The 24082-nt window shown below is 40.2% G+C and overlaps 1 protein-coding gene and 1 long non-coding RNA gene across 7 annotated transcripts in view; one reads left to right on the top strand and one right to left on the bottom strand.

Moving 5' to 3' along the window:
• The window catches only part of LOC128706573 (transmembrane protein 135), a 211907-nt gene that overhangs the window by 73474 nt on the left and 114351 nt on the right, over window positions 1–24082 (bottom strand). For all 6 annotated transcript variants that reach the window (XM_070090476.1, XM_070090443.1, XM_070090458.1 and 3 more), the window contains one exon: window positions 16847–16946. In XM_070090476.1, the coding sequence (XP_069946577.1) occupies window positions 16847–16946 (100 nt within the window). The remainder of the gene's footprint in view (window positions 1–16846; window positions 16947–24082) is intronic.
• The window catches only part of LOC138853508 (uncharacterized), a 7741-nt gene continuing 1672 nt past the window's right edge, over window positions 18014–24082 (top strand). Inside the window, exon 1 of the long non-coding RNA XR_011392681.1 lies at window positions 18014–19668. This is a non-coding gene — a long non-coding RNA (uncharacterized lncRNA). The remainder of the gene's footprint in view (window positions 19669–24082) is intronic.

Here is a 24082-nt window from a genome sequence, read left to right as displayed (position 1 = left end):
ATTAGATATTTTTTTCTTTTTTTTTTCAATAAACCGGCTGTATCTGACCAAGGCAGGGTGGCCCAAAAAGAAAAACAAAAGTTTCTCTTTTTAAATTCAGTAATTTTTACAGGAGAAGGGGTTACTCGGTTCTCTATTAGACTTATCTTAAGTTAATTTTAAGTCTGCCCAAAATGCTCTGATTACATGGGGCTTTTGGCATGTACACTCAACTATTCCGTTGTACAACCCTCTATCATGTCAAAATGATTTTTTTTTTTTTTCAACAAGTCGGCCGTCTCCCACCGAGGCAGGGTGACCCAAAAAAGAAAGAAAATCCCCAAAAAGAAAATACTTTCATCATTATTCAACACTTTCACCACACTCGCACATTATCTTTTTGCAGAGGTGCTCAGAATACAACAGTTTAGAAGCATATACGTATAAAGATACACAACATATCCCTCCAAACTGTCAATATCACAAACCCCTCCTTTAAAGTGCAGGCATTGTACTTCCCATTTCCAGGACTCAAGTCTGACTATATGAAAATAACTATTATTATTATTATTATATTTATTTTTATTATTTATTTATTATTATTTAACAAAATGGGAAGTGACACAGTGGTGCACTGAGGTATATGTGGAGACAAAAAATGTTATCTATGGAGGCAAAGAAGGGAATGTATGAAAGTATAGTAGTACCAACACACTTATATGGGTGTGAGGAGGTGGTTGGAGGCAGTGGAGATGTCCTGTCTAAGGGCAATGTGTGGTGTAAATATTATGCAGAAAATTAGGAGTGTGGAAACTAGGAGAAGATGTGGAATTAACCCTTTGACTGTCGAAGGGCCCAATCCTGAAGTTGCTCCTGGTGTCGCAAAATATTCGAAAAAAAAAAAAATTATTTTTTCTTATGAAATGATAGAGAATCTTTTCCCGATTGTAAAGACACCAAAAAAACGAAATTTGATGGAAAACTGACGGAATTACGCTCTCGCGAAGTTAGCGACTTCGGCGATATTTAAAAATCGGCAATTTCGCCCACTTTGAGCCCTATTTTCGGCTAATTCCGTTATTCCAGTCAACCAAACTCATAACTATTTCTTCAGAACTCTATTTTTTCTATCGATTGAGCACAAGAAACTGCCCATTTACCGATTTCAACTACCCAATAACATGGTCAGAAATTTGCAATTTGGCCAATTTCACGAAAATTAAAAAATACGACAATTTCAAAATAAGGTCCAGAATGAACAATGCAGACATTCCTGGCTCTAAAATAAGATTTTCTTTGTTCATCAGTCATGTCTCCAGGTCCCTGTGATATTACCCTTGCTTTTTATTTTGAAATTTTATTCAAACAAAAAATAGAAGATTTACTGTTATGCAGACTACTGCAATACTGTAATAATTGTAAAAATTACATCAACCCATTCATGACTGCGTATTAGAATGGCTATTTGGACATTTATTGGAAAATGACATCATTTGTTTACTTTTGAACATCGGCAAAAATCAAACATTTCCTGTATTTTGTGCTCCATTTCCAGGTTCTTTTTATAGTAAAATTAATCAAAATCACCTCCATTTCTATAATATAGTTTCCATTCTATCAAATGAGACCATGAAAACGAGAATACAACCACAAATACTATACGAAAATAGACCACAAAGTCGGCATTTTAATTAAAAAAAACGGTCGGAGTTTTTTTTTTCTCATTATGCACTGCGTGCTCCAGGATTTTTTTTATGTGGTGCACACTGACCACACAGACCCATTCTCTCACATGTGGGCCTACTAGCTTTCTCCTGCCTGATTTGAAGCCGCTAGAATTTATGAGTATATATACGTCAAACACGGTACCTCACAAACGTATATATACGGCCGCGACAGTGAAAGGGTTAATAAAAGTATTAGTCAAGCTTACTCAGTATACCAGGAAAAGTGTACGGTAGGGTTATAATTGAAAGAATTAGAGGTAAGACAGAATGTAGGATTGCGGATGAGCAAGGAGGTTTTAGAGTGGGTAGGGGATGTGTAGATCAGGTGTTTACATTGAAGCATATATGTGAACAGTATTTAGATAAAGATAGGGAAGTTTTTATTGCATTTATGGATTTAGAAAAGGCATATGATAGAGTGGATAGAGGAGCAATGTGGCAGATGTTGCAAGTATATGGAATAGGTGGTAAGTTATTAAATGCTGTAAAGAGTTTTTATGAGGATAGTGAGGCTCAGGTTAGGGTGTGTAGAAGAGAGGGAGACTACTTCCCGGTAAAAGTAGGTCTTAGACAGGGATGTGTAATGTCACCATGGTTGTTTAATATATTTATAAATGGGGTTGTAAAGGAAGTAAATGCTAGGGTGTTTGGGAGAGGGGTGGGATTAAATTATGGGGAATCAAATTCAAAATGGGAATTGACACAGTTACTTTTTGCTGATGATACTGTGCTTATGGGAGATTCTAAAGAAAAATTGCAAAGGTTAGTGGATGAGTTTGGGAATGTGTGTAAAGGTAGAAAGTTGAAAGTGAACATAGAAAAGAGTAAGGTGATGAGGGTGTCAAATGATTTAGATAAAGAAAAATTGGATATCAAATTGGGGAGGAGGAGTATGGAAGAAGTGAATGTTTTCAGATACTTGGGAGTTGACGTGTCGGCGGATGGATTTATGAAGGATGAGGTTAATCATAGAATTGATGAGGGAAAAAAGGTGAGTGGTGCGTTGAGATATATGTGGAGTCAAAAAACATTATCTATGGAGGCAAAGAAGGGAATGTATGAAAGTATAGTAGTACCAATACTCTTATATGGGTGTGAAGCTTGGGTGGTAAATGCAGTAGCGAGGAGACGGTTGGAGGCAGTGGAGATGTCCTGTTTAAGGGCAATGTGTGGTGTAAATATTATGCAGAAAATTCGGAGTGTGGAAATTAGGAGAAGGTGTGGAGTTAATAAAAGTATTAGTCAGAGGGCAGAAGAGGGGTTGTTGAGGTGGTTTGGTCATTTAGAGAGAATGGATCAAAGTAGAATGACATGGAAAGCATATAAATCTATAGGGGAAGGAAGTCGGGGTAGGGGTCGTCCTCGAAAGGGTTGGAGAGAGGGGGTAAAGGAGGTTTTGTGGGTAAGGGGCTTGGACTTCCAGCAAGTGTGCGTGAGCGTGTTAGATAGGAGTGAATGGAGACGAATGGTACTTGGGACCTGACGATCTGTTGGAGTGTGAGCAGGGTAATATTTAGTGAAGGGATTCAGGGAAACCGGTTATTTTCATATAGTCGGACTTGAGTCCTGGAAATGGGAAGTACAATGCCTGCACTTTAAAGGAGAGGTTTGGTATATTGGCAGTTTGGAGGGATATGTTGTGTATCTTTATACGTATATGCTTCTAAACTGTTGTATTCTGAGCACCTCTGCAAAAACAGTGATAATGTGCGAGTGTGGTGAAAGTGTTGAATGATGATGAAAGTATTTTCTTTTTGGGGATTTTCTTTCTTTTTTGGGTCACCCTGCCTCGGTGGGAGACGGCTGACTTGTTGAAAAAAAAAAAAAAAAAAAAAAAAAAAAAAAAAATTAGTCAAGAGGGCTGAAGAGGGTCTGTTGAGGTAGTTTGGTCATTTAGAGAGAATGGATCAAAGTAGAATGAAATGGAGAGCGTATAAATCTGTAGGGGAAGGAAGGCGGGGTAGGGATCTTGCTCGAAAAGGTTGGAGGGAGAGGGGTAAAGGAGGTTTCGTGGGCGAGGGGCTTGGACTTTCAGCAAGCGTGCATGAGCGTGTTGGATAGGAGTGAATGGAGACGAATGGTATTTGGGACCTGATGAGCTGTTGGAGTGTGAGCATGGTAATATTTAGTGAAGGGATTCAGGGAAACCGGTTATTTTATATAGCCGGACTTAAGTCCGGCTATAAATAGTGGGAGTTGTCACAGTTGCTCTTTGCTGATGACACTGTGCTCTTGGGAGATTCTGAAGAGAAGTTGCAGAGATTGGTGGATGAATTTGGTAGGGTGTGCAAAAGAAGAAAATTAAAAGTGAATACAGGAAAGAGTAAGGTTATGAGGATAACAAAAAGATTAGGTGATGAAAGACTGGATATCAGATTGGAGGGAGAGAGTATGGAGGAGGTGAATGTATTCAGATATTTGGGAGTGGACGTGTCAGCGGATGGGTCTATGAAAGATGAGGTGAATCATAGAATTGATGAGGGAAAAAGGGTGAGTGGTGCACTTAGGAGTCTGTGGAGACAAAGAACTTTGTCCTTGGAGGCAAAGAGGGGAATGTATGAGAGTATAGTTTTACCAACGCTCTTATATGGGTGTGAAGCATGGGTGATGAATGTTGCAGCGAGGAGAAGGCTGGAGGCAGTGGAGATGTCATGTCTGAGGGCAATGTGTGGTGTGAATATAATGCAGAGAATTCGTAGTTTGGAAGTTAGGAGGAGGCGCGGGATTACCAAAACTGTTGTCCAGAGGGCTGAGGAAGGGTTGTTGAGGTGGTTTGGACATGTAGAGAGAATGGAGCGAAACAGAGTGACTTCAAGAGTGTATCAGTCTGTTGTGGAAGGAAGGCGGGGTAGGGGTCAGCCTAGGAAAGGTTGGAGGGAGGGGGTAAAGGAGGTTTTGTGTGCGAGGGGCTTGGACTTCCAGCAGGCATGCATGAGCGTGTTTGATAGGAGTGAATGGAGACAAATGGTTTTTAATACTTGACATGCTGTTGGAGTGTGAGCAAAGTAACATTTATGAAGGGGTTCAGGGAAACCGGCAGGCCGGACTTGAGTTCTGGAGATGGGAAGTACAGTGCCTGCACTCTGAAGGAGGGGTGTTAATGTTGCAGTTTAAAAACTGTAGTGTAAAGCACCCTTCTGGCAAGACAGTGATGGAGTGAATGATGGTGAAAGTTTTTCTTTTTCGGGCCACCCTGCCTTGGTGGGAATCGGCCAGTGTGATAATAAAAAAAAAATAATAATGCCTACACTTTAAAAGAAAGGTTTGGGATATTGGCAGTTTGGGGGGATATGTTGTGTATCTTTATACGTATATACTTCTAAACTGTTGTATTTCTGAGCACCTCTGCAAAAGCAGTGATTATGAGTGAGTGAGGTGAAAGCGTTGAATGATGATGAAAGTATTTTCTTTTTAGGGATTTTCTTTCTTTTTGGGTCACCCTGCCTCAGTAAACTTCTTCCCTTATAATTTTTACAATCTCTCTTGTTCCCCTTCCCTTTATATAAAGGAACTATACATGCTCTCTGCCAATCCCTAGGTACCTTCCCCTCTTTCATACATTTATTAAACAAAAATACCAACCACTCTAACACTATATCCCCCCTGCTTTTAACATTTCTGTCACGATCCCATCAGTTCCAGCTGCTTTAACCCCTTTCATTCTATGTAATGCCTCATGCACCTCCCCCACATTCACATCCTGCTCTTCTTCACTCCTAAAAGATGTCATACCTCCCTGGCCAGTGCATGAAATTACCGCCTCCCTTTCTCCATCGACATTTAAAAGTTCCTCAAAATATTCCTGCCATCTACCCAATACCTCCAGCTCCCCATCAACTAACTTCCCTACTCTGTTTTTAACTGACAAATGAATTCTTTCCCTACCTAGGCTTTCTTAACTTTTTCATCTCACCCCAAAATTTTTTCTTATTTTCTGCAAAATTTCTTGTCAGTGCCTCTCCCACTCTATCATCTGCTCTCCTTTTGCACTCTCTCACCACTCTCGTAATTTCTTTTACTCTCCATATACTCTTCTGTTCTTATAACACTTCTGCTTTGTAAAAACCTCTCATAAGCTACCTTTTTCTCTTTTATTACACCCTTTACTTCATCATTTCACCAATCACTCCTCTTTCCTCCAGCACCCACCCTCCTATAACCACAAACTTCTGCCCCACATTCTTATACTACATTTTTATAACTATTCCAACCCTCTTCAATCCCCCCCACTACTCATACTTGCACTATCCCACCTTTCTGCCAATAGTTGTTTATATCTCACCCTAACTTCCTCCTCCCTTAGTTTATACACCTTCACCTCTCTCTTAGTTGCTGTTGCCATTTTCCTTTTGTCCCAACTACCTCTTACTCTAAATGTAGCTACAACTAAATAATGATCCGATATATCAGTTGCCCCTCTATAAACGTGTACATCCTGGAGCCTACCCATCAACCTTTTATCCACCAAAACATAATTTAACAAAATTACTTTCATTACATGCTATATCATACCTTTTATACTTGTTTATCTTCTTTTTCATAAAATATGTATTACTTATTACCAAACCTCATTCTACACACAGCTCAATTAAAGGTTCCCCATTTTAATTTACCCCTGGCACCCCAAATTTACCTACTACTCCCTCCACAACCACAAGTACTCTCTCACTTGGTTCGAAACTCACCATGCACTCACTCAACATTTCCCAACATCTCTCTCCTCTCGAGGTGAATAAACACTTACTATAACCAACTTTTCACATCCAACCCTTATTTTACACCACATAATCCTTGAATTTATACATTTATATTCCCTCTTTTCCTGCCATAACTTATCCTTCAACATTATTGCTATTCCTTCTTTAGCTCTATACCTTTGAAGAATTTCGAGAGTATATCTACTCTCTGAGCCCGGCCATGGGCCAGGCTCGTCTGGTGCTCGCCTGGTCAACCAGGCTGTTGCTGCTGGAGGTCCGCTGCCCCACATATCCATCACAGCCTAGTTGATCTGGCACTTGGTGAAGATACTTGTCTAGTTTCCTCTTGAAGACTTCAACACTTGTTCCAGCAGTGTTTCTGATATCTTCTGGTAAGATGTTGAAAAGTCTGGGACCCCGGATGTTGATACAGTGTTCCTTTATTGTCCCCACCGCACCCCTGCTCCTCACTGGGTTTATTTTACACTTCCTCCCATATCTCTCACTCCAGTATGTTGTTATGGCAGTGTGCAGATTTGGGACCAAGCCATCGAGTACCTTCCAGGTATATATTATCATGTAACTCTCTCATCCGCTCCAATGAGTACATATTCAAGACTTGCAGGCATTCCCAGTAGTTTAGGTGCTTTACTGGCTAATCCCATTTATTCCTCTCCACTGAAACTCTCCCACCCCCTTCAGCTTCATTTCACTTAAAGCCAGGACATCCAGCTTCTTCTCATTCATATCTTCATGACTATATTGTGTGTGCAATTAGTGTATATTTCAATTAGATTATTGTTCAAGGCCCAAAACTATCTTTTGCTAGCTACTACCAACTACCTCATATTTTTTTTTACTTTTTATAGTACAGTGGTCCCTCGCTTATCGTAGTTCTCGGCAATTGTAAATTTCACCAATCATAGGGGTATTTTCGTATAAACATGGACTCGCTTTTCATAGGTTACTCACGGATAGTAGTTCGTCTGGGACGCGTACGCACGGTGTAAGCCGGGGCAGCCTCCCTACCCAGCCAGTCTGGCATTGTTTACAAGTGAGTGAAGGTCCCCTCAAGTGCTCCTACGAAATATTTCATAATATTCCACTCATTTTAGTGCTTGCAATTACTAAATAAGCTACCATGGCTCCAAAGAAAGCTCCTAGTGCCAAGCCTGTGGTAAAGAAGGTGAGAAATATGTACAGTGACAAAGTCTTGGGCCATTTTAGGGAAGTGTTAAAGAGACGCCAGAAACAGAGCTCTCTCCACAGTTACTTTGCGAGACAGGACTAGAGTGACTCTCAAGGTGGTCCTAGTGGCATTAAGAAACAGAGAAGAGAAGCAACCCCAGAGAAGCAATTGGTACCTGAGGTGTTGGTGGAAGGGGATTCCCCTTCCAAACTGTAAACAATCCAATCTCTCTCCTCCTCCAGTCTCCCATACACTAAGAAGAATCTCCAATAAAGGTAAGTGTTATGCTGTTAATGTTTCATTCATCATTTCCCATTGTATTGTTTATGTACTATATGTATATTTCACGTAAGAAAATTTTTTTGTTTTAATACTTCTGGGTGTCAGGAACGGATTAATTATTTATTATTTATTTATTATTTTTTTATTATCACACCGGCCGATTCCCACCAAGGCAGGGTGGCCCGAAAAAGAAAAACTTTCACCATCATTCACTCCATCACTGTCTTGCCAGAAGGGTGCTTTACACTACAGTTTTTAAACTGCAACATTAACACCCCTCCTTCAGAGTGCAGGCACTGTACTTCCCATCTCCAGGACTCAAGTCCGGCCTGCCGGTTTCCCTGAATCCCTTCATAAATGTTACTTTGCTCACACTCCAACAGCACGTCAAGTATTAAAAACCATTTGTCTCCATTCACTCCTATCAAACACGCTCACGCATGCCTGCTGGAAGTCCAAGCCCCTCGCACACAAAACCTCCTTTACCCCCTCCCTCCAACCCTTCCTAGGCCGACCCCTACCCCGCCTTCCTTCCACTACAGACTGATACACTCTTGAAGTCATTCTGTTTCGCTCCATTCTCTCTACATGTCCGAACCACCTCAACAACCCTTCCTCAGCCCTCTGGACAACAGTTTTGGTAATCCCGCACCTCCTCCTAACTTCCAAACTACGAATTCTCTGCATTATATTCACACCACACATTGCCCTCAGACATGACATCTCCACTGCCTCCAGCCTTCTCCTCGCTGCAACATTCATCACCCACGCTTCACACCCATATAAGAGCGTTGGTAAAACTATACTCTCATACATTCCCCTCTTTGCCTCCAAGGACAAAGTTCTTTGTCTCCACAGACTCCTAAGTGCACCACTCACTCTTTTTCCCTCATCAATTCTATGATTCACCTCATCTTTCATAGACCCATCCGCTGACACGTCCACTCCCAAATATCTGAATACGTTCACCTCCTCCATACTCTCTCCCTCCAATCTGATATTCAATCTTTCATCACCTAATCTTTTTGTTATCCTCATAACCTTACTCTTTCCTGTATTCACCTTTAATTTTCTTCTTTTGCACACCCTACCAAATTCATCCACCAATCTCTGCAACTTCTCTTCAGAATCTCCCAAGAGCACAGTGTCATCGGCAAAGAGCAGCTGTGACAACTCCCACTTTGTGTGTGATTCTTTATCTTTTAACTCCACGCCTCTTGCCAAGACCCTCGCATTTACTTCTCTTACAACCCCATCTATAAATATATTAAACAACCACGGTGACATCACACATCCTTGTCTAAGGCCTACTTTTACTGGGAAAAAATTTCCCTCTTTCCTACATACTCTAACTTGAGCCTCACTATCCTCGTAAAAACTCTTCACTGCTTTCAGTAACCTACCTCCTACACCATACACTTGCAACATCTGCCACATTGCCCCCCTATCCACCCTGTCATACGCCTTTTCCAAATCCATAAATGCCACAAAGACCTCTTTAGCCTTATCTAAATACTGTTCACTTATATGTTTCACTGTAAACACCTGGTCCACACACCCCCTACCTTTCCTAAAGCCTCCTTGTTCATCTGCTATCCTATTCTCCGTCTTACTCTTAATTCTTTCAATTATAACTCTACCATACACTTTACCAGGTACACTCAACAGACTTATCCCCCTATAATTTTTGCACTCTCTTTTATCCCCTTTGCCTTTATACAAAGGAACTATGCATGCTCTCTGCCAATCCCTAGGTACCTTACCCTCTTCCATACATTTATTAAATAATTGCACCAACCACTCCAAAACTATATCCCCACCTGCTTTTAACATTTCTATCTTTATCCCATCAATCCCGGCTGCCTTACCCCCTTTCATTTTACCTACTGCCTCACGAACTTCATTATTTCTTATGGGGAAAATTTATTCGCAAATCGTAAATTTCGTTTATAGTAGCTCCTCCAGGAACGGATTAATTACGAAAAACGAGGGACCACTGTACAATAAATTGCTCAACTTATTATATATAACAAATCAGATCTTAATCCCAAATCAATATATATCATATCATAGTGACTATCAGCCAATTTAACTTAATTTAGTCCCTTATATTTTTTCTCCTTTATTTTAGCTTTACATAACAACCTTAGTTCATATATTCACAATTGTTAAAATAATCAAGGTGCTATTCTCAGGTGTTAAAGTGTAATAAGTTAACTATTTTACCATTATATTCCCTAGCTCATTTATTTACCACTTTATTTGTTCACCACAAATTTTTTTTAGTCCCTTTTATATTGTCTCCTTTATTTTAGCTTTAAAGAACTACCTTAGCTCAAATTTTTACATTTGTTAAAATAATTCAGGTGCTATTTTATACCTTTAGAATATTTACTTTGTCTTATACAGTGGAACCTCGCCTAACGAACGCATCACATAAAGTTAAATCCACCTAGCGATACATTTTAACGCAAAAATTTTACCTCGGCTAGCGCTAAAAAACTCGCTCAACGTGGTTCGTTCGAGACGCGTCCACGTGCAGCCTGAGCCTGCCTCACTTGTTCCGTGGGTGCCAGTGTTAACAAGCCAGCCACCGCGGTCGCTTCCAAGCATACAATCAGAACATTTCATATTATCACAGCCTTTGTAGTGATTGCACCTGCAAAATAAGTCACCATGGGCCCCAAGAAAGCTTCTAGTGCCAACCCTACAGCAAAAAGAGTGAGAATTACTATGGATATGAAGAAAGAGATCATTGCTAAGTATGAAAGTGGAGTGCCTGTCTCCGAGCCAGCCAGGTTGTACACAAAATCCCAATCAACCATCGCTACTATTGTGGCCAAGAAAACGGCAATCAAGGAAGCTGTTCTTGCCAAAGGTGCAACTTTGTTTTCGAAACAGAGATCGCAAGTGATAGATGTTGAGAGACTGTTATTGGTGTGGATAAGGGAAAAACAGATAGCAGGAGATAGCATCTCTCAAGCGATCATATGTGAAAAGGCTAGGAAGTTGCATGACGATTTAATTAGAAAAATGCCTGCAACTAGTGATGATGTGAGTGAATTTAAGGCCAGCAAAGGTTGGTTTGAGAGATTTAAGAATCGTACTGGCATACATAGTGTGATAAGGCATGGTGAGGCTGCCAGTTCGGACCACAAAGCGGCTGAAAAATATGTGAAGGAATTCAAGGAGTACATAGACAGTGAAGGACTGAAACCTGAACAAGTGTTTAATTGTGACGAAACAGGCCTGTTTTGGAAGAAAATGCCAAACAGGAAGTACATTACTCAGGAGGAAAAGGCACTCCCAGGACATAAGCCTATGAAAGACAGGCTTACTCTGTTGATGTGTGCCAATGCTAGTGGTGATTGCAAAGTGAAGCCTTTATTGGTGTATCACTCTGAAACTCCCAGAGTGTTCAGGAAAAACAATGTCCTCAAGGCTAATTTGTGTGTGCTGTGGAGGGCAAACAGTAAGGCATGGGTCACTAGGGACATTTTCTATGACTGGTTACACCATGCATTTGCCCCCACTGTGAAAAATTACCTAATTGAAAAGAAATTAGACCTTAAGTACCTCCTGGTATTAGACAATGCTCCTGGTCATCCTTCAGACGTGGCAGAGCGACTTTCTGCAGAAATGAGCTTCATTAAGGTCAAGTTTTTGCCTCCTAATACCACTCCTCTCCTGCAGCCCATGGACCAGCAGGTCATTTCCAACTTCAAGAAACTCTACACAAAAGCTCTGTTTGAAAGGTGCTTTGTAGTGACCTCAGAAACTCAATTGACTCTAAGAGAGTTTTGGAAAGATCATTTTACCATCCTCAATTGTGTAAACATTATAGTTAAGGCTTGGAAGGAAGTGACTAAGAGGACCTTGAACTCTGCTTGGAAGAAACTGTGGCCAGAATGTGTAGACAAAAGGGATTTTGAAGGGTTTGAGGCTAACCCTGGGAATCCTATGCCAGTTGAGGAATCCATTGTGGCACTGGGGAAGTCCTTGGGGTTGGAGGTTAGTGGGGAGGATGTGGAAGAGTTGGTGGAGGAGGACAATGAAGAACTAACCACTGAGCTGCTAGATCATCTTCAACAGCAAGAGGCCACACCTGAGGAAACTGCTTCGGACGAGGGGATAGAGAAATTGAGGAAGTTGCTTACTTCAAAGATTAAGGAAATGTGTGCAATGTGGCTTAAAGTGCAAACCTTTTTTGATGAAAATCACCCTCACACAGCTATTGCAAGCCGTGCTGGTGACTATTACACTGACAATGTTGTGAAACACTTTAGGAATGTCATTAAGGAACAGGAGGTACAGGCCTCTATGGACAGATATGTTGTGCGACAGAGGTCCAGTGACTCTCAAGCTGGTCCTAGTGGCATTAAAAGAAGAAGGGAAGTAACCCCAGAAAAAGACTTGCCACCTCAAGTTCTAATGGAAGGGGATTCCCCTTCTAAACACTAACACCATCCACACTCTCCCCTCCTCCCATCCCATCAATCATCACCAGATCTTCAATAAAGGTAAGTGTCATGTAACTGTGCATGTCTTCTTCAGTTTGTGTGTATTAAAATTAATATTTCATGTGGTAAAAATTTTTTTTTGTTTATACTTTGGGGTGTCAGTGTTTATACTTTGGGGTGTCAGGAACGGATTAATTTGATTTCCATTATTTCTTATGGGGAAAATTAATTCGCCTAACGATAATTTCGCCTAACGTTGAGCTCTCAGGAATGGATTAATAGCGTTAGGCGAGGGTCCACTGTACTTAATTCTAACTATAGATTCACTATAAATCTTATGATAACAAGCATTGATCCTGATACCAACCTCTTATTGAATGACTTAAATGAATCAAACAGTAACTGTAATTACTACACAGCAGAACAATCAAAGGCACTTCTCAGAGCCAACAACAACATAACTGTCTTTAACTACAATATCAGATGTTTAAGTAAACATTACGATGACCTCATAGCATTACTAAATTCCCTGCATGCCAGTATATCCATCATTACTCTCACCAAAACCTGGCTAAAGCCTGATACTACAGATGTCTATGCCATTTCTGGTTACACAGCCATACACAACTGTAGGCCAGATCAACAAGAGGGTGGCACAGCTATATACAACTCAGACGAACTAGAATGTATCACTAATACTTGCACAAGGGATGAACATGGGGAATATATAATAGCTAAATTCAAATCCAAATACCTACAAAAACCTCTCACAGTGATAAACATCTACAGAGTACCACAGTCAAACATTAGCCATTTTAGTGAAAACCTAGGAAGTATGATAACGGATGCACGCATGAACAAAGATCACTTACTACTCTCAGGTGACTTCAATATAAATTTCCTGCAAGACCAGGACCCACATGTTACTGAATTCACAAACACTATGAGTAACTGCATGTTGCTACCAACAGTAACAAAACCTACAAGTTACAGAGACTAGTGTTTCCCTACTAGACCACATCTGGACCAACACCATATCCCCTTTAAAATCAGGCATAATCACAGATAATACCACAGATCACTACCCTACCTTCCTCATAACAAATCTTGGCAAATTACCCCAAGACACTACTAAAGTCACTTTCAGACTTCACAATGAGGCAGCCATTAATAACTTCACAGCAGCAGTGACAAACATTGACTGGCACACTAAGCTAGAAATCTATACAGATATTGATATTGACGAATGTATTAATAATTTTCTAAAAAAGACCCAATACCTTATAACAAGCACTGCCCCCAAAAAACTAAACAGATGACAGCTAAGAGACTGAACAGTTCCTGGCTAACACCCAGCATCCTCAAATCCATAAATACAAAGCACCTATACGAAAAGCAGTACAGAATGGGTCACATAACCAGAGACCAAACAAAACGTTACTCGTCAATCCTAACCAGCCTGATAAGAAGGGCTAAAAAACTGTATTATGAGAACAGATTATCCAACTTACGAGGTGATATAAAAAAGACCTGGAAAACCCTATCAGAAATTCTAGGAACAAAAAAGATATCACGAAATAGCGAAATTGAATTAACAAAACCAGATGAACCCCAACTCCCACCAACTGAAACAGCAGACTCAATAATTTCTTCTCCACTATAGGAAAAAACCTTGCCAATAAAATCCCAAGCTCAGATACCCCACCCAATGACTACCTCACTGGCAACTACCCGAATACACTGTTCCTAGCTCCGACTCACCCAGCTGAAGTCTCCCTTATTATCAACACACTAAAAAACAGGACAGGAGATTTAAATACCTTACCACCCTGTATATACAAAAAAGCATCACAAGTGCTATCACCAATCATTGCAACACTCTTTAACAAATCCATAGAATCCTCTACCTTTACTACAGTTCTCAAAATAGCAAGGGTCACCCTGATCCATAAAGGAGGAGACCAAACAGACTTGAATAACTATAGGCCAATATCCAACTTACACCCTCTCTCTAAAATCTTCAAAAAATTAATTCATAAGCGAATCTATTCCTACCTCATCTCCCACAACATGCTCAACCTCTGTCAATTTGGGTTCAGGCCTAATAAAAATACTAATGATGCTATTATACACATGCTAGAACACACATACACTGCAATAGAGAAAAAAGGAGTCCCACTGGGGATCTTCATTGACTTATGTAAAGCTTTTGATACAGTTGACCAAGACTTGCTCCATATAAAATTGTCACACTATGGTATAAGAGGGCACTCCCTCAACTACCTGAAGTCTTACCTCAGCAACAGAAGCCAATATGTGTACACAAACGGGGCAAACTCTTCCGCACAGCCAATTACAGTTGGAGTCCCACAGGGAAGTGTCCTAGGCCCTCTTCTCTTTCTCATATACATAAATGACAAATGGTTTTTAATACTTGACATGCTGTTGGAGTGTGAGCAAAGTAACATTTATGAAGGGATTCAGGGAAACCGGCAGGCCGGACTTGAGTCCTGGAGATGGGAAGTACAGTGCCTGCACTCTGAAGGAGGGGTGTTAATGTTGCAGTTTAAAAACTGTAGTGTAAAGCACCCTTCTGGCAAGACAGTGATGGAGTGAATGATGGTGAAAGTTTTTCTTTTTCGGGCCACCCTGCCTTGGTGGGAATCGGCCAGTGTGATAATAAAATAATAAAAAAAAAAATAAATGACCTACCAAACTCATCACAACTACTCAAACCCACACTATTTGCAGATGACACTACATACGTCTTCTCTCACCCGAGCCCAGTCACGCTAGCCAATACTGTAAATACTGAATTACAGAAAATATCTACCTGGATGAGGACTAACAAACTTATTCTAAACATTGGCAAAACCTACTTCATTCAGTTTGGTAACAGAACTACAGACATCCCTCTTAACATAATGATAAACGGATAACCTATCGCAAATCTCACAGAGGGAAAATTCTTAGGAATTCACCTTGATAATAGACTCAAATTTCAAACACACATACAACAAATTTCCAAAAAAATTTCCAAGACCGTAGGCATACTATCGAAGATACAGTACTATGTTCCACAGTCAGCCCTCCTGGCCCTATATCACTCACTTATTTACCCGTCTCACCTATGGAATTTGTACATGGGGCTCAACAACAATAAACCATCTCAGACCATTAATTACCAGACAAAAGGCTGCAGTCAGAATAACACATTCCCATTACAGGCAGCACACTCCACCAATATTCAAAACTAAACCTACTCACCAAAGAAAGCATCCATACTTTTTACTGCACCTACTACATACAAAGAACAGTTAACCCTGATATAAACCCTCCCCTCAAACATCTCCTTACCAACCTTAAGAGAACACATGACCATAACACAAGGCACAAATCACTCTTTGATGTTCCTCGTGTTCACCTCATGCTATGCAAAAACTCAATGCACATAAAAGGCCCTAATATCTGGAATTCATTACCTGTGAATATAAAAGAAACACTGTCTGTTTATAAATTCAAGTCTCTTCTCAAAAATCACTTACCCACAACTAAATAAATACTGAATAATTGTATCTCATAAATGTTTCTCATTATTGTATCTCATAAATCAAACTTTATTTTTAATTACATTACCTAACAGAATACTCCATTCTATTGAATGCACAGCAACACAGTAAATGACCATATGACCTGTTTTGTAATACTCATTTGTGCTAAATTGTTATCTGTTTACAATAATCTTTTTACTAAATTGTTATCTGTTTACAATAATGTTTTTACCACTGAACATATCATTGCTTAGTAATCTTAAGTTAATTCTAAGCCTGCCCATAATGCTCTGCATACAAGGGGCTTTGGCATGTTGCACTTTAATAACTGTTTTCCTTTGTACTTCTCTGTATCATGTTCAAATTAATAAATAAATAAATAAATAAATAAAAACATCCACAATCATTTCTTTCTTATCATATGCACAACATCCATGCACATTCAAATATCCCACTTTGACAGTTTTCTTCTTTTTCTTTTTAGTAGGCCATACGGGAAAGGGGTTACTAGTCCATTGTTCTCGGCATTTCAGTTGACTTTTACAACACACATGGCTTACGGGGGAAAGATTCTTATTCCACTTCCCCGTGGGTATGAAAGGAAAAGCAATAAGAACAAGAACTATTAAGATAAAATCAAAGAAAACTCAGATGAGTGTGTATACAATAAACATGTAAATGTATGTGTAGTGTGACCTAAGTATAAGTAGAAGTAGCAAGACGTACCTGAAATCTTGCACGTGTATGAGACAGAAAAAAGACACCAGCAATCCTACCATCATGTAAAACAAATACAGGCTTCCTTTTTACACTCACTTGGTAGGATGGTAGTACCTCCCCGAATGGTTGCTGTCTACCAACCTACTACTTATAATTATTATTATCACAATAGGCAATATGTTAAAGTCTTACATTCAGACATAATTCTTCAAGCTCACTGGTAGGTATTAATTGTACTAACCCATGGCTGGGGCTTGGGCTGAAGACCCTGAAGTTTTCTTGGAGATGTAGTCTTTCGGGCTACAATCATTGCGCCTGATTCTCCACAGCCTAATAACAATCTGGATAAGGAAAAAAATATTATGAAATTAAGCAATTTGGGATAAAAGAGAATGGTATTTCAAAAGTTGGGACCGTAAAGAGCCCACCTGATGTGTCACTATTCATTCACAATGATACTGCAAGCCCAACTCTCTCTTTTCCTCAGTGCTATGCCTCGTGTGCCTGTTAGTCTCGTGTCAATGCTCTTTGCTGTGGGCAGTGCCACTTGGGAATAGATCCAAACTCAAAACTCCAGTTATCAAATGTTCACACTAGCATCAACATATCTTTTCTCATTCTTCATGAAGAGCAAAAAATATATCCAAGCATAGTTATATGCATTCAATCCTCCAGCTCCTTCAAGGCTCCTGAGGGCGACACTCACTGTCTGTTTGTCTAACTGGTCTTGTGGCTCCGAGAGGTCCTACGGGTAGTGTGCTCTAGTGGCCTGGGATTTCTTCTCAGATAATGATGGATCTTATCAAAAGTTTCCTTGGGGTAACTCATTCGAATCTCCAGGGCTTATCCATGGATGTCCTTCCATGACATACCGGCACATGATTGACAGCTTAAGGGTTAAACCACTTTTATACCCAGTATAACAATTTTTTTGACTGGAATAAGACCTCGCATGTAGGACTTACATCATTATTAAAAACTTTCACCTTGTTCCACACAACTGGAGGACAGTAAGCCACATTATTTCTGCTTTCCATAAATTGTGCTCTCATGAACTTTCATGCTAAGTGTGTTAACCGAACCTACAGTGGATCACTACTTCCACAATGCTGACAGTAATGAAAATGCTGTCGATATTCGATGATGTGGCAGACACTATACTTGCCTTCATAGTCACACTGATTTGCATTATAGAAAACAAACAGCATGCTGCTGGCAAGACAGTGAATGAATGAGCGATGGTGAAAGTGTTCACACCAACCAGTTCCCAATACTCATGTACTGCTAGTTATAACTGACCACAACCTATAGTTTTACCTGAATACCTGGTTTTAATACTTAATTATATTTGTAGCACAAGTGGGAGCATGAGGCACTCCCATGCTGTTAACTCAGGGTCAGGAATCAAAGTACAGTGGACCCCCGGTTAACGATTTTAATCCGTGCAAGAGGGCTCATCGTTATGCGAAATAATCGTTATGCGAATGAATTTTCCCCATAAGAAATAATGGAAATAAAATTAATCCGTGCAAGACGCCCAAAAGTATGAAAAAATTTTTTTTTTACCACATGAAATGTTAATTTTAATACACACAAACTGAAAAAGGCATGCACAATTAAATGACACTTACTTTTATTGAAGATCTGGTGATGATTGATGGGATGGGAGGAGGGGAAAGCATTATCTTCTTACTGTTTAGAAGGGGAATCCCCTTCCATTAGGACTTGAGGTAGCAAGTCCTTTTCTGGGGTTACTTCCCTTCTTCTTTTAATGCCACTAGGACCAGCTTGAGAGTCACTGGACCTCTGTCGCACAACAAATCTGTCCATAGAGCTCTGTACCTCCCGTTCCTTCAAGACTTTCCTAAAATGGGCCATAACATTGTCATTGAAATAGTCACCAGCACGGCTTGCAACAGCTGTGTCAGGGTGATTTTCATCTATAAAGGTTTGCAGTTCAACCCACTGTGCACACATTTCCTTAATCTTTGAAGTAGGCACAATGGATTCCACAACTGGCATAGGCTTCTCAGGGTTAGCCCCAAACCCTTCAAAATCTTTCTTAATTTCCATACTAATTCTCACCCTTTTTACCACAGGGTTGGCACTAGAAGCTTTCTTGGGGCCCATGGTCACTTATTTTCCAGAAACAGCACCGAAAACACTGTAATAATACGAAATATTCCGAGTGTATGCTTGGATGTTACCGTGGAGGCTGGCTGGTAAACAATGGGACGGCCGGCACATGTGAGGGCACATTGGACGCGTCTCGGACGAAAATCGGTAAGCGGGTTTTTAATCGGTATGCGCGGCAAAAATTTTGCGATAAAAGTAATCGGTATGCGGAAAAATCGCTATGTGATGCCATCGTTATGCGGGGGTCCACTGTACTCTTTGATTTTCAACCTGTTGCACTCTCCAAATTATGAATTTCCAAATTGTATGGACAGGGCAGGTTAGGTTATATGCCAGGTTAGGTTCCAGGCTACCACCGAAAAGTGGACATTGCCAGAAAGCAGAATGCCCTATTTTCCACTTATAAATGATATGAATGCCAGATAACAAGTTTACACTAACATATATTAAGTTAGCAATAGATCTAGGTATTAAAAACAATAAAAAGTAAAATACACACTGTTATGGGGCTATAGGACCCAACATGTATTTATAAGTAACAGTTACTCTGGAATACCTAATTATATTGAATTGATGGGGGCTTTGCTCTAAATGTCAGAAGGACTGATCAACCTTATGACTGAGAAGCAGCTGGGTCAAGCCTATTTTTCTCAATATAATAGGTTATACTATAGACACATAAACACACAAATTTAAATAAGTAGTTTATAAAGTTGTATTTCCTTTTGTAAAAGTAAAATTAAGGTGTGGTAGAATTGTGGTAACTGGAGAATTGTGCTTGGCAACAGTCTTTTGTTTTGGTGGGAGGAGCTTAGCCTCTTTCTCTCTCTCCCTCGCACTGACTCGGTCTCTCTGTGGCTGGCCTTCAACCTGGCAGGATCTCTGGGTCCTTCTTCTATCTTTTGGGGCATTATGTGTGCTCCAGGGGTGAGTTTTGTTTATAATTTAAGTTGTGACCACCATACCCAGGGTGATTAAAGTGTGTCAAAACACTGGTTAGCCCAGAGTTATGTCAAGGAGAGAGGACTAAAGTTGTTGAGATATACCATGTGGGAGAACAGCTATGCAGTGTGTAGATCGTTGTTTTGAAAATGTGAGGCTGTAATTGTATATTCTGTACATATCTATTGAGAATACAGTTATATTTTTATAGTAGTAGTTTACATAACCTGTGAAGAGGGCTGGTGAAAGGGTATCAGAGACACTCAGGATGATCAGCCATGATGTAAGTATTACCCCTAGACAAATAAGACCATTAAGTAAAAGCTACCCCACACTAGAACATGTAGTGAGAACCTTACTATCAAAGTAATAAGGGACAAACCAACGTAACATGGGGGCCTGTCCGGGAGAGTTATTTGACTGCTAAAATAACTCAAAACATTCTTTGAACTATATGTGCTGGTATGGGGTAATAACAGTTGCATGTTTCTGGTAGAAGATTTACCAAGGTGGTGTCAGTGGAAGTGTTGTTTTCATATATTAGTTTACAGGTTGTTTTTCTCCTAAGGTGGGGGGAAAGGGAGTAACACATTTTTGTTGTGGTTATGGTAAGTGCTATGTGCATAGTTTACATTCAATTTGTGTTATTTTATGTGCCTGTGGGAAAACTTTGTCCACTGATACTGTAAGAGGGAAGCAAGTGTTTAAAGATAAAACTATGTCAGAAGATGAGTCTTCAGATTTTTTAGGCTTCAGGGAAGAAGGTAATAATTCATCAGTAAACATGCCTGTTAATAGTGAAGATGAGGAATCACCTACTCCAGGTGATATGGAAATGGAGAGAATGAGACTGAAATTAGCTGTACTAGAGGCTGAAATGAAATTAATGAAAGCTAAGGAGAAAGAACGTCAAAGGTTAGGAGGTTCAGAACAAGAGCCTGAGCAGTACTTTAACATAACTAAAGCTGCAAATTTTGTCCCTAAGTTTACAGAGAGTGACCCAGATAGGTATTTTTCTTTTTTTGAGAAGACTGCTTTGGAGCAAGGATGGCCCAAACAGAAGTGGGCTACCCTAGTTCGCACACAACTTGTAGGTAAAGGATTCCAGAGAGTAGAGACTCTGGAGGGGCAAGATTTTTCTGATTATGATAAGATTAAAGAGGAAGTATTGCTTGCATACCAAATGATACCTGAGAAATATAGGCAAAAGTTCAGGAATCAAAAATTTCAGGATGGGCAGACCTTAACTGAGTTTGGGAATGAGAAACTGTTCCTTTTTAAGAAATGGGTTTGTTCTAAAGGAGTTAATAAAGACTATAACAAATTAGTAGATCTGATGGTTCATGAGGAATTGTACAATACAATCCCTGTTGACCTCAGAGAATATTTAGAGGACAAAAACCCAGATAATCTTTCTGAAGCACTGGATCTAGGTGACCGATTTTTGGCTCGCAGGGAATTGGTAAGTAAAAACAGTCATGCTGCTTCTGAAAATTTCCCCACTCATTCTAAACCTTATTCCAAGTCTTATGGTCATAAAGGTAAGTGGGACAAGAATTTTCAGGAACAAATGAAGGCTGAGGTGCCCTATAAAATAGAAGGAAAAGGTAAGTCAGCTGGAGTTCAAAGTTTACCTAGACAATCAGATAATGTTTCAGGTCCTCGAGTAAACAGTACCAGTCCTACACCAAATGGTAAAAATACCTTTAAGTGTTATGCCTGTTACTACTGTAACAAAACTGGACACACTCAAAAGTTTTGCTGGTCAAGGCGGAGAGATCAGGAAAGGGAGGAACCACCCCAGAGGACTCTAACTGCAGAGATACATCCAGTTGCCTGCATTAGGTCTTCAAGGCAAGGTGAGGAGGAACCTTTGGATCTAGACCCCAGGATGTGTATATTTTCTAGTAGGTCCACAGTTGGTTTGCAAAAGGATGTAGGCAGAGTTGAGAACATATTGTCCTTGAGAGATGGATGTAGCACCTACTCTTTGCTACGTGCTGGAGTGCTACCAGTGTCTAAGGATACCTATACTGGGGTAGATATATTGTTGAAGGGTATTATGGGTTCAACCATAAGGACACCTGTACACAAATTATGGGTAGAATCTGCATACCAAGTTGGCTATCTCCCTGTAGGTATCTCAGATGAAATTCCCTTCAAAGGGGTCGACCTCTTATTAGGGAATAATGTTATGGGTCTGTTAGACAGTGAGGAACAACTAGTTTGGGGGAAACCAAATCCCAAATGTTGGGAGGAAATGGCTAGGAAAACCCTGCCAGACCTTCTCCCTGATGGTTCCACCATGAGAAGTATGGCTCATGATCATGCTACCAACAGTCTTCATATTTCTCATGAGGATGGTGAGGGCTTAAGTTTGGTAACTCTGCTTTCTGATGTTGAACTGCAGTCAACTGAAGAAAAGGATGTTCCAGCCAGAGCTGAGCATGATTGGAGAATGGATCAGTTAAATAATGTGAGAGAGGCTGCACCTGCTAGGGTGCAATTAATTTCTGTGCAGGAAAATGTCGCTGTTGCTGAGGAAGAGATTTTACAGTTAAATAAGTGTTTTCATTTCAGGGAGGAAACTCTTACAAAGAATTCACCTCTGTTTGCAGTATCGATGGAAGGAGAACAAGGGTTTTGTCCCCAGATGGTGATGTCCAAGGTTTCCAGGCATTTCTTCTGGTCTCAGCTGTGGGAGACTGTCAGAGAGTATATTGAGACCTATCATGTCTTTCAATTTATAGGGAAACCTAGTCTAAGTATTAAACCTGTTCCCCTCCAGTCTATTTCAGCACCAGGTGAACCCTTCAGCAAGCTGGTAGTAGATGTACTTGGTCCATTCCCAAGGACCAAACTGGGAAATGATTATTTACTCACAAATATTTGCTCCACTACCAGGTACCTGAAAGCAGTCCCTCTGCATAAGATAACTGCTCATGTAGTCTTAAGGGCTTTGATGAAGTTCTTTTTTCATGTTTGTTTTCCTCAAGCAGTGCAAGAAGACCAAGGGCCTAACTTTACCTCAAAGCCTTTTAGAAATGTTTTGAAGGGACTAAAAGTAGAGCCTCAGTGTTCAACTGTGTATCACTCTCCATCTCAAGGGGAAATAGAGAAATTACATCAAACCCTCAAGACAATGATGCCAGCCTATGGAATAGACAATACTAACAACTGGGATGAGAGGATCCCTTTCTTTGTATTTGCTGAGTGGGGAAGCACTGGAATCTCTGAGCTATTGGCTTGGGGAGGATGGTGATGCTCCCCCCTCGGAGCTTTTTCTCAGTTTCAGACACTGTTTGACTCGTATGAGGTGGATGGTACCAGTGAACGTGCCCATCAACCAGACCAGGATGATGATGTGGGACCATAATGTGGACCATGATACTCTGGAGGCTGGAGAGGAAGTGCTGATACTGGAGAAAATTCATGTGAAAATCTGTATGGCAAGTTGCTGTGAGCTGAATATGTTGTGGGGGAAGTTCCCAGGGGTTAGAGATAAAACCCACACCCCCAAGCAAGAGAAGAATGAGTATAGTGTACACAGTAACCGGTTAAAGGGTTTGAAGTTATGTCAAAAATTCAGAGAGACCAATGTTTTAATGGAATGTAAAGGGCTGCAAAACAATAATCTGTATGAAATACCAAAAGTGTATTTAAGAAATAACATGTGTGTAAAAGATTTTGGGAAATGCATGCTTGGTTTTAATGAGAAAAATGTTGGAGAGTTGGCTCAGCCACCTTGGAACTTTATAAAAGTTTGGGATGTCAGTAATGGGGAAAAGTTGAAACTCAATGAAGAAATTGTTAAGGAAGCTGAGTCAATTCAACAAATTTTGTGAGGGAAAAATCTGTATGAAAAACTGGAGATGGAGGAAGAAGTGAAATTCTTCCAACACCAGTTTGTAGTGCTTAGTGAGAGTCAGTGGGGATTCCCATGCTTCATGGTTCCCAAATTAGATGGCACCCTGGGCATAAACACTGACTACCACAGAGTACGTTTAACAACTAAGGTTTACAGGGTTAGAAAGATTGATACTTATGCACTAAAAGATGCAAACATTTTAAATAAGCTAAAACATGGAAGATGTGATTTCCATGGTCTGTGTTCCAGTACCATTTTAATGTGTGTAATGCAAATTGTGTTCATTGTGTGCTTAAAATTTGTGTGTGAGATGGAACGTGATGGTGTTTGTGTAAACTTGGTGTATCCAACCTGGGTGCAAAGAGAAGTCTTTGGTGTTTGTTGTTGCACTGCGAGAGGTTGCAGAACTGTTATTGTCTATGAACAACCTTCTAAGTTTAAATGTCAACATTTTACCACAGGAAAGAAAATTTTCATTTTGGGGCTGGCTATTCAGCATTTGTACATGTCTCAGGATCTCTTCATCCTGTT

This window comes from Cherax quadricarinatus, chromosome 3 (assembly GCF_038502225.1).
Source record: "Cherax quadricarinatus isolate ZL_2023a chromosome 3, ASM3850222v1, whole genome shotgun sequence".
NCBI classification, from domain to species: Eukaryota; Metazoa; Arthropoda; class Malacostraca; order Decapoda; family Parastacidae; genus Cherax; species Cherax quadricarinatus.
This window is presented reverse-complemented; position numbering and strand designations above follow the sequence as displayed.